Source organism: Xenopus laevis, chromosome 9_10L (assembly GCF_017654675.1).
Source record: "Xenopus laevis strain J_2021 chromosome 9_10L, Xenopus_laevis_v10.1, whole genome shotgun sequence".
Taxonomy (NCBI): Eukaryota; Metazoa; Chordata; class Amphibia; order Anura; family Pipidae; genus Xenopus; species Xenopus laevis.
The window spans coordinates 70331723-70343408 of NC_054387.1; the positions used below are offsets into that span (position 1 = coordinate 70331723).

Here is an 11686-nt window from a genome sequence, read left to right on the forward strand (position 1 = left end):
TATTCCTGTAATTTTATTTTTGCATTTCTTATTTTACCACTGTAAAAAATGTTATCAAAAAGTAAAAAAAAAAAAAAAAAAAGCTGCTTCATTACCCTTTAGTGGTTAATTAGAAAAGGGGACGCTGGGTAATGAGGTATTTGAAAATTATTTCTTGATATAATTATTCGATTCTTGATTTTAGGAATTTTTATCTAGGTCAGGCTGACATGCCAGAGTAACAAAGGATCTTCAGGTGGACCCAAGCCATGGACAACCCTTATCAGTCCTTTCTTGTTTCCACCATAGACTTATATAATACAGTTCCATGAGTGGGCCCTGATTGACAGGTTCTCTGGTGGACCCTAGAAAGCTCAGTCTGGGTTTGTGATCACCATGCCAATGCAAAATCAAGGTCAGTTCTCTGGCAGTGTAAGATTAAACTTGTCTAACAGGGCCTAATGGGTAGTTCACGTATAGGCAACACTGAAATAGGTGGTACAAGAAGCTACCTGCTCCTTAATGGGAACAGTCATAAGACAAAGCTAAACAACGTCAAATGCTATAGAAACAGCAGCCAAAGTGATGGGCTAAACTCCAAATTATATAAAGTTCTAAATCAAAACCATATCACGTTTGCTTTCTTTTTGCAAATGTTATAATATTTAACAAGTTTCTCAAAAAAATTATTTGCAAGGCCTGAGATCATCAGGGAGCATAACAAGTATAATAATGGTTTGTGATCACTGTTTTGCAGTGTTGCTTGCTTTCACATGATAAAGTATTAGGCAATGGGGTGTAAGAAGTAGGATTGACATTTTTAGAGCAGTCAAAACATAGGACAACTACCCTATATGCCACATGCTTACATGTTTGCTTTAGGGAAGGCAACATTGCTGAAATGCTGAATATGAATCCTCTTTCTGGATCCTGTTTGATGAGGAAACTGACCTTTGAGAATTTTTAGATGTTTAAATCCTCATTGCACCTTGGCAGGAAGCAGTACCATGCCTAGATCGTCCTTGGGAATATAAAATGTATTATACCCTAGAATTTAAGTGGGATGAGAAATCTCAGAATGACACCTGGTCCTTCATCCTGATCTTCCTGTTGCTTAGTCAAGTAAAGCACATACAGTAGTTAGAGTCCAGAGTATAGATAAGCATCAGCCAAAGCATTTGGAGTAGAAAAGAACTAGAGCATAGAACTTTATTAGTTATTCACAGGGTGCATACCATATTGCTGTTAGATTGTTAAAAGGATATGTAAGGCCATAACGTTTTGTTCTCTGCTCAGAAATCTGCATATCCAGCTATAATATTAACTTTCTCAACCCTAGCAAAGATCCCGCCTAATAGAAATGCCCAGCATTGAATTTTCTAATAAAACAGGATCCTTCCCTCATACTAACTGAATTATTATCAAGTGAAGGCATCTGCAGTTCTATGGACAAGCCTAAGAATTGCTCACAATGCCAGGCTTGCTTCTTGTATGGGTTTACAATATAATAGAAGGTCTGTGGGAGATGATAAAGAAGGTGGTTGCCAGTCAGTCTGATAACAATGGCAGGCAAGACTGAAACTGCAAGCTGACTCAATAGCCCATTTACAGAAGCTAGGGCAAAAAAGCAACAGAAGTATAACAATAAATTATCTTCTTTACAACTTCTTTTACGTAATGTACAATGGGAAAATAAAAAAATGACGGTATACAACTTAATATCTGTTATTATCTAATAACCCAATGATTCTCAGCCTGTGTGTTTGGACTCTCCATGATCCCCTTTAATACAGTAATATTTCATTGTACAATTGAAAATAGTAATTAGAAAGGTATTACAAATGGTTCCAAACCAATTTTTGGGTTGCAAGGCTGATTCCCCAAAAAAATTTGGGGCCCCTGAGAAACCCTTTATTAACCATTATGCAAAATCAGAAATTTGAAGAAACAAGAATGACTTTTTTTATAAGATCTATTGAATTAATCATTAACAGACTGTGCACAATTAATAAAGGAGCAAGAAGAGTTAAAGAGAATAAATATTTTCAGGATTATTATAGATTCATCATAGACTCAAATTCATCAATTCTTTGCTTAGTGTTTCCTTTGCGAATCTTGCTGTAGGAAACAGTATTGTATCGTGAGTAACTGTGCCTGAAGATATCCGGCCGGTTTCCACTATTCGGGGGTCCCTCGGAGGAATCTTGTTGGCTGCCTGTTGGACTGAGTGAAAGGGAATATTTTGACCCGTTTTCTTGCTCATCATCATCAAATGACTCCTTTCCGTTTTCCTTGCCATGCCCAGTTGAAACCATTTCTTCTTCAACGTCAGTCATAAAAAAGACTGAGAGATTCTCTGTTTTCTGAATCGGAAATAAGTCTGGCATTGCTATTTGTTGGCTCATTGGACTACTGCAGTGCTGGGCAAAATCTGTATCCCCAGATATTTCACACACAGGGATATTGTCTTCCTCTGATCCTATGGACAAAAAGAGTTAATGTTAAACTGTTTCTAGTATAGCCAGAACATATATTGTGCAGTTATTTTCATACAGAAGTTCTATACCCATAGATCGTGTTTATTACAGGGGAATATGCATGTTAGCTAGGTCCTTTGGTCCCTCTCTGTACAATATTGGTTCCTAATCTGTTGGGATCAACCTGAAGGACAGTGAGATTTGGGGAGAATACATATTTGTAATACTAGTATGGTGATCAGGGATTAGAGGTTAGCACTTATGTGTTATCCCTTATATACAACCACTGCTCTTTCTGCTATATAAAGAGATATGTATGGCCCTGTTTTATAGGCCATGTCTCTAGTTTCTTCATGTCACATACCCTGAATTGTTAGGCTATGCTTCCTTCTGGTTTCTCGATATGAGATTAACACACCAAAAAAACTACTAAGGCAAAGCAAGAGACATTGCCTGGCTGGCCTATAACATTTGATTACAGAGTAGTATTAGCGAGCAAAATTTCACAGTAATTCCTATATATTAGATAACTTCAAAGCAGGTCTGGACTGAGAATTAAAATAGTCAGAGGCCCAAGTAGCCCACACAGAGGCCCAAACAGTCCCCACCAGCCCACTAAATACTGACTTTCTATGGCAGCTTATAGCAGCCCCTCTGGCATTTGCCAGAACTCACAGATTGCCAGTCCAGGCCTGCTTCAAGGTAACTGATGTATAGAAGAATCATTCTCAATGGAGAATTCTCTTGCATCTCTAATTGAGCTTGGGATTCCTACTATGGAGAGTTGAGAGGGACCAGAAATTCAGTTTTAGGGAAGTTGCAGTGAAAGTGTTTTAAAAGTAATGAAAATATCATATAGTGTTGCCCTGCACTGGTAAAACTGATCTGTTTGCATCAGAAACACTACAATAGTGTAGCTAACAAGCTGCTGTGTAGCAATGGTATAAATTGAAAAAAGACTATATGGTACAGGTTAAACAGTGGAAAACAGATAACCTGCACCTTTTCTCCTTTGAACGGCTGCCCCGTTGCTACACAGCAGCTTATTTATATAAACAATAAGGGCTAGTCCACACGGGGAGATAGCGACGCGTTTGCGGTCGCCGCGACCGGCGCAGGCGACAGTTTTGTATGGGCGCCTATGTAAAAACGCCTGTGCTAACCACACGAGGCGATGCGCTTTTCAACAGTCGCCTGAAAATGCCTCGCCAGGCTTTTTCAGGCGACTGTTGAAAAGCGCATCGCCTCGTGTGGTTAGCACAGGCGTTTTTACATAGGCGCCCATACAAAACTGTCGCCTGCGCCGGTCGCTATCTCCCCGTGTGGAATAGCCCTAATAGTGTTTCTGAAGCAAACACGGAAGTTTTACTAGTGCAGGGCAACACTGCATTATATTTGTATCACTTTAAAACACTTTCATTTGATAATGTTACTTTTCCTTTAAGAAGCAGCAAGTTGACTCATACAACTCTTGCATTATGGTTTTCTTGAAATATATATGACTAAAAAAAATCAGATATTCTTCCTCAAACTAACTGGCTGAAGCCAAAGGGTAAACATATTTAAAGGAATTAAAACTGTTGCTTCCCCCCTTAGTGGTCTCTTCCTCAATTGGGAGAATTAAGAAGAAGGGGAGAAATGCTGCACATTATATTTTGGGATTCTAAATCAGTCCAGAGAAACCACAGTCATTTATTAGATAAGCTATGTGCCTCCAAATATCCCCCCAGTAGCTCCCCAGCTTCTTTTCTGCTGATTCCCAGCACATGCTCTGTGCTGGCTGACAGTTATCTAAGCTCAGGGAGTGACACACACTATCCTGTTTATATAGAATAAAATTCTTTCAGGATACAATTCTGATTAGTAGTTAATTCAGATTCCACATGACAGCACAGAAACCAGTGCAAATGGCATCACAATTTATTAATCAGTCACAAAGCAACAGTTTCTATTGCTTTATTATTTCATTACTGTTATAGCGACGCTGAAGGCTTATGCATTAAGCTCAGTATATAATATATACTTTAAGATACTTGTCCCCTGCTAGAGTAATGTTTCTCTTGGTAGGCTAGCAAAGATGTTCCTGCATGTACATACTGTATAAAAAACATGCGTGTGTACAAAGTCACCTCTTTGGTTAGACTGTTTAAGTGCCTAGGATATGCATCAGAATGAAATATCACCCCATTTCTGCCACTGGGAAGATACAGACATCCACTGGCAATAATGGGTGCTAAAGCCTGCAGAATGAGCCAAAGTATGGAACAGTATAAGTATCACAGGCAAATAAACATGGCACATCCCATTCAAACCCAGCAGAAAAGATGTGTGTTTAACTTTTAATAGATACATGACCAGTTTCAGACATAAGACGCCCATAATAAACATTTATTGTGGTATCTAATAGGGAGGCATAGTGGCTCAGTGGTTGGCACTGCTGTCTGGGGCCCTAAGTTTAATTCCGACAAGGCCATTATGTGCCATGTGTGAATCTACTCTGATTTCTTCCCACGCTCCAAAATATACAGGTAGGTTAACTGACATCTATTGAAATTGCCCTATGTTTCTGTTGTGCTTCTCTCTGTTTCCTTATATGGAAGCCATTGGGATGCCTTATTATTATTCTTACCATGCATTAAAATGTGCTGACATATTCTAAATTCCAATATGTTCTACCATATGTGCTAGTTTCTCTAGTTCACCCCTGTAACTTTAAATCTAATGGGACAGAGGTGGATGCTGAATTCAGAAAAATTAGATCAAGACCTATAAATTGCCATTTTCTTACCAATTTCCATCCTGGGCTCCTCTGTTATTTCTTTGGCAACTTCTCTATTGTGGTAAGTGTTGGCTATAGCTGTATCTCCAAGCTTTATATTTTCTTCTACAATTTCAACTACAGAAAGAAATAAAAACAGGATACAATCAGTGCATCAGGATATTATAATTGAAAAAAAATAATCCATCAATGCATTGACCGTGATTACAGTTATTGTTGGATTCATTTATGCTATGACACAAAGTCACATTGGTATGCATATATATGATATAATTAGCAAGTGTACCATCCTTTGCCTTCTCTTCTTCAGTAACCAGTTGTTGGCCTTCACACTGTATGTGTTGCTCTTCATCAACTGGGTCTTGGATCCCAGAGTCACATCCCAATGTTCCACACAGAATGTCTTCAGCTGGTGCTGCCATTTCATCAATAATATCAGTTATCTGCACTTGCTTTACTTCTAAGCATAGATCTCCATTGTGGTCAGAAATCAATGTTTCATCCATGGTTATTCCTCGGAGAATAATGATGGTATCCCAAAATGGCACCAAATTCTGCACTGAATGTTGGTTTAACAGCCAACCCTGGTCAGGACTAATACAATAGGATTACAATACCATTATGGGTGGGTTTGCCAAATGTTTAGTGGTATTCCCTTTTCAGAGGTCCGTTCCTTTCTGCTTGCTGGCATTCTTTGTGAACAGTGACAGCCAAATTCTCTTTCTTATAAATAAACAAGAGGAATGAGCGTGCTGTCTGTGCAAGCTGACCATAAATGCTATGCATATTTCAGGCCAATGGTGACAGAGATATTGTATTCTTCAAATAATGGCTCTTTGTGTATTTAGCACAAACAGCCACAATGATTGTTCTTTAATCTGTAATCCCTAGCAAGTGACCACATTTTGCAACAAAAAAGATTAAAATCTACACTGGGGAGTTTGTTTGTATAATCCATGGAATTAAGTAATTAGCAAGAGGCTTCTCAGCTAATCATTTGTGCACCCTTCATATCAAACTTGTGATCGAGATCAGGTATTTTTATATCTGAGTCATGTCCGAGAGAATTATTAAATACAAGCTATGTTTTTTAGAGCTGAATTATTTTTGAGCTAAACAAAAAATTGTTGAAGCAACTGAGCACTAGAGCATCAACAGTAGAATATATAATTTTCCATCATACCACTTCAAACATTTTAAAAAGAATGATGTCATGTTGACGGCAAAGATGGTGTAATAAAATTCAGATTGTTCCAGCTAACTAGGAGTGCTGGCTTCTTGAATATAGAAGTGGCTGAAAATGAAGAAACAGGTATCATTGGCTTTGTAAATGCTCCCTTTTTTGGTTCTTTTTACATTCATCTATTTTGATAGACAGTAACACCAAAAAATAAATGTACTGTTGCTATGCATTGGTAAAAGTTGTGTTTTTGCTTCACAAAGACAACTATAGTTTATATAAACAAGTTGCTGTGTAGCCATGGGGACAGCCATTCAAGCTTATAAAAGGAGAAAAGGCACAGGTTACTTAGTTGATAACTATAGTAGTGTTTCTAAAGCAAACACACCAGTTGTACTAGCGCAGGGAAACAGTACATTATATTTTAATTACTTTAAAACGATTACATTTTTTTTGTGTTACTCAATGTTCCTCAGTGATGTAACTAATTTTTACTGGGCCCCACAGCAAATACATTTTACATGTCCAGATGTTGTCCTGTTTTACCAATATATGTTGAAATTTCTCATTAATCATGGCCTCATCGTGCACCATATACCTCCTCCTGGGCCCCCTGCAGCCGCAGGGTTTGCTTTCTCTGTGGTTATGCCCCTGCTGTTCCTTTAAAGCAGTAAAGTAGAACAGTATACCCAGGGCAACTCAAGCAGGAATTTGCCTGTGTTCTATTCATGGTATTTCTTCACAAAACAAGTTTCAGTTGCACTTAATACATGCAACAAACAAAAGATAATTCCCTTGAAAACAGATTGGTTGAATCTTAGTCTTCATATTTAAAATGCTTCCCTTTGTCCACTATTAGAGCAAAATAATTCCAGAGAATTATGAAGAATGCTCTTACAATCTCTTACAATACTAAATTGTGCAGAACTATAAGTTCCATGCAGGATGCTGCCACTTTGCAAAGTGGTTTGTCTAAACTGGAAAACTGGGCAGCAAACTGGAAAATGAGGTTCAATGTTGATAAATGCAAGGTTATGCACTTTGGCAAAAATAATATAAATGCAAATAAAACACTAAATGGCAGTGTGTTGGGAGTTTCCTTAAATGAGAATGATCTAGGGGTCTTTGTAGATAACACGTTGTCTAATTTCTGGGCAGTGTCATTCTGTGGCTACTAAAGCAAATAAAGTTCTGTCTTGCATAAAAAAGGGCATTAACTCAAGGGATGAAAACATAATTATGCCTCTTTATAGGTCCCTGGTAAGGCCTCATCTGGAGTATGCAGTGCAGTTTTGGACTCCAGTCCTTAAGAGGGATATTAATGAGCTGGAGAGAGTGCAGAGACGTGCAACTAAATTGGTTAGAGCGACGGAAGACTTAAATTATGAGGGTAGACTGTCAAGGTTGGGGTTGTTTTCTCTGGAAAAAAGGCTCTTGCGAGGGGACATGATTACACTTTACAAGTACATTAGAGGACATTATAGACAAATGGCAGGGGACCTTTTTACCCATAAAGAGGATCACCGTACCAGAGGCCACCCCTTTAGACTAGAAGAAAAGAAATTTCATTTGAAGCAATGTAGGGGGTTCTTCACAGTCAGGACAGTGAGGTTGTGGAATGCACTGCCGGGTGATGTTGTGATGGCTGATTCAGTTAATGCCTTTAAGAATGGCTTGGATGATTTTTTGGACAGACATAATATCAAAGGCTATTGTGATACTAAACTCTATAGTTAGTATAGGTATGGGTATATAGAAATTTAATTAAAAGTAGGGAGGGGTGTGTGTATGGATGCTGGGTTTTCATTTGGAGGGGTTGATCTTGATGGACTTTGTCTTTTTTCAACCCAATTTAACTATGTAACTATGTAACTATGTAATACAATTTTGGTATTCCGAAAAACAGCACAAACCCCTTCTCCGCTTTCTACTTTCTCTTGGACAGAGAATTTACTTGGAGCCCCCACTCCTTTATTACAGATAATTTCAGCACCAGCATTGGTCTTTTCAGCCTGAGTGAACACAGCCTCTATTATCCTCTACATCTGCTGTGACTATTAGAGCATTCTTTGATACACCTTCACTCAAGGGCCTTTCCACTTTGACCCTCAAGGGCCTTTCCATACAGTGAGTTCTTTTCAGTTTATAACCAGCAAAGGCAATTCACGTATAAAGGTGTGCTTTAGATATTTAAACTTTAAATATTTAAATTTTATTAGGTTATTCCCCCAATTTTATTTATTTTATTTTAGTGGGAATTATGCATCCTGTGAGTCACTAATAACTAGTATGAGTCTTTCAGCTGCAGAATTTGACTAGGGTAGAAGTGGACCAGCAGGAAAACATAGTCATTCTTATTTTCCTTTTTTCTGTTCAAGTATAATTACAATGTCTGTTCTAAACTCATTTCTTCTCTATGTAAGAGGTTCAGTGCTAAGGAAACTGTGCTTAAAGGAGAAGGAAAGCCACAGAGACATTTTATTGCCAATAGCTGCAATAGTGCAAGCTAGAATACTATATTTATTCTGTAGACTATTTTACCATACCTGAGTAAAAAGCTCTAGAAGCTCTCTGTTTGTTTAGGATAGCAGCTGCCATATTAGCTTGGTGTGAAATCACTTCCTGCCTGAGTCTCTCCCTGCTCACTTATAGCTCTGGGCTCAGATTACAGCAGAGAGGGGGGGGGAAGAAGAGCAAACTGAGCATGCTCATGCCCGGGAGCTGAAAACAGGAAGTCTGATACAGAAGCCCTATTGGACCTCTGCCTGGATATTGACTACGATTACGCCTGATCCTATTTGTACCGCGAACTTGGACTTTAACCCCTAAGCTTCCTCCTTGGTCCAGACTACTCCTGCTGGGAGCCGATAGGCCCCCTGCAAGTACACAATAGAAGGAAAGAAATGCAGTGTTTCTTTTGACAGAGTACTCAGAGCAGCCAGGCCCAGATTTGTGGAGAGGCCACCAAGGCCCGGGCCTAGGGTGGCAGGATTTTAGGGGGTGGCATGCTGCCCAACCACATCCACATTGGTTCAGAAACACTGGGGATTCAGAGGAGATACCATCGTATTTTTAAATTTTCTGTGCGCCAATCTCCATTGCTCTGGTCCCAATGAAAATTTGAGTGAATAAAAGGGAGGGGACAGGGGCGATGAACGAGAGCAGGCCTAGGGGCACCCGGTATGTAAATCTGTCCCTGAGAGCAGCATTACTTTGAGGGTTTACTGGTATATTTAGGTGGACCTTTCTGATAAGGTTTACTTACTTTTAACACTTCTCCTTTAAAGCTGCCAACTCCAGTTGCAGGAACAAATAACATGGAGCCATGTTTACACTGATGAGCTGGAATTCTCATTGGAGGATTATTTTGCATTTTAATGGGGAAAAGTTTTAGCATGCAATGTAGCTTTACGTATGTAACCCTGATGATGCTGGACTACAGGTTTAGCCATTGATATCATCTTAAAGTGTGCACCTGTCTGTAATTTCAGCAGTTATAGGTCATGGTGTCCTGATGTGTGGTGGGATTTCTGTAGCACTACACTGTGGGTAATTGCAAACTTTAAAAACTAATATAGTTTAAAATCTTTCTATATTCCTACATACTGCAGACAGTTGCAAAACCAATTACACTTTCTGTATAGTATGTGTGTTTCCTTTTCAGTAGATAGGTGCAAAGAATAGATCTTGCGTTTTTGTCTCGGCCACATCCTGTTTTGAACAGTAAAAGACGTACCAGCTTGTGTGGGTTTTATTCAAAGGAATGGATCATTTACCAGCTAAGGTAAAACTGAATTATATTCATTTTTTGTTAAGGTGTGTCAATTTTGGGTTTATTATTAACATCATCTGCCGCCCTTATCATTAATCAGGGAAAATCCTACAGTTGAATATAGAAAACATTCAAATTCCGGATCATTCTTGTATGATGAAATATGAAGTTTATATATTTCTGATGATCTTGGACACTATAATGTTGTTCTAGTTATTCACATTAACCAATCATATGTTTTACTTTTAAACTGCAACAATTGTATAAAACCGAGAATAAAGATTCAAGTGTAAAGATAGCAGGTAGGATCCTCACCAGAGGAGACTCTTGCACTAACTGGGATGACGGTCCTTAAGGAATCAGAAACATTTTTATTGTGCAATACTGCTTTAAGAATCTATAATTAAGGTTTATGGACAACAGTCCCCATTATTTAACTCCCCAAACAAACCCATATTTTGTTTATTTGAAGTAAAATTGTCCAGATCTGTCACAATACCATTGCACTTCACTTGCATGTTACTTAGCCTTGGAGTGCTCCCTCAACCCCCTTTTGTGTATTTTAGCAGAGTTCTGCTTTAAGAATGGCCAAACTTCCATATGGTTGTTCCATCCCCCCCTTCCTTTTAATGGTAGTCTTGTGTGTTGGTCATGAAGATCCCTACCACATAAAAGCTGCAAATGGGAAAAGATCAACCAATGCAGTAACCCCCCTTGGGGTCCACTGAGTTGTGATCAAGTTATATCATGGGTGAAGTACCAGGGACCTCAATCACCTTGTGGGACCACTGCCCAAGTAATGCAATCATGCAGGGTGGTGCCAGCCTATTAAAAAATATGAGCAAAGGTCATCTGATGCAAATTTAAAAAAAACTTTCTTCAGTTCCGACCATTCTTGCTCGGAGTATTCTTTGCCACACTTTCTTGCCCAGTGTATGGGCATCTCGAGAACCAAAGTTCCAATACTTTGAGATTGTCCAACCTAGAGGGCCCAGAAGCAGTGAATGGAGAGTTGAAAACAGCTCGTAGCTTTCCCAGATAATCGTAAAGTTCGACCGTTTAGGATGAATATGCATACTGTCCTTTATAGCAGTTTGAGTAATGCAGAAGTGTTTTCATATGGCTGTAACCTTGGTATAAGCTGAGAGATGAACATAGAGGCATGAACCCCAAACGTCTAAAGCAGCTGCTTCATAAAGTGGTTGTATTTTTTAACCTTACAGAGGGTTGATAAGGTTACAGTTTTATTTAGACAAAAGACTGGTCTGCCAATGCCTCCTATAAATGGCAACTCCCTCCTACTGGACTCTGTACTATCTGACTATCTGACTATCTACAGCATGTTTATCATAAACGTTGAGCATCAGTCCATATATGGGTTATTGTCGTGTTAATCTAGGACTTTAACATCCCATAGACCTCCAGATCTTGTTAAAATGTAATCTCCAAAATAAAAAAATGCTAGGCATATATGCAATGAAAGATACATAATACCATCC

General features: G+C 38.8%; 1 protein-coding gene across 1 annotated transcript; it reads right to left on the reverse strand.

The window, feature by feature from the left end:
- Window positions 1–1174: 1174 nt before the first annotated feature.
- On the reverse strand, window positions 1175–5981 carry LOC121398167. The gene is made up of 3 exons (XM_041576946.1): window positions 5522–5981; window positions 5245–5352; window positions 1175–2458 (listed from the first exon to the last, which is right to left on the reverse strand). Exons 1-3 carry the CDS (start codon window positions 5739–5741, stop codon window positions 2034–2036), a joined length of 753 nt encoding a protein of 250 aa, XP_041432880.1. The 5' UTR covers window positions 5742–5981; the 3' UTR covers window positions 1175–2033.
- Between the last annotated feature and the right edge of the window lie 5705 nt (window positions 5982–11686).

What these genes read in the sequence shown, in the direction of transcription:
- LOC121398167 (XM_041576946.1), bottom strand. Translation starts at nt 5,741, where the DNA reads ATGGATGAAACATTGATTTCTGACCACAATGGAGATCTATGCTTAGAA. An exon ending in AGAAGAGAAGGCAAAGGATG is followed by an intron (nt 5,353 to 5,521) that starts GTACACTTGCTA and finishes TTCTTTCTGTAG; the next exon opens with TTGAAATTGTAGAAGAAAAT. An exon ending in GGAGCCCAGGATGGAAATTG is followed by an intron (nt 2,459 to 5,244) that starts GTAAGAAAATGG and finishes TTTTGTCCATAG; the next exon opens with GATCAGAGGAAGACAATATC.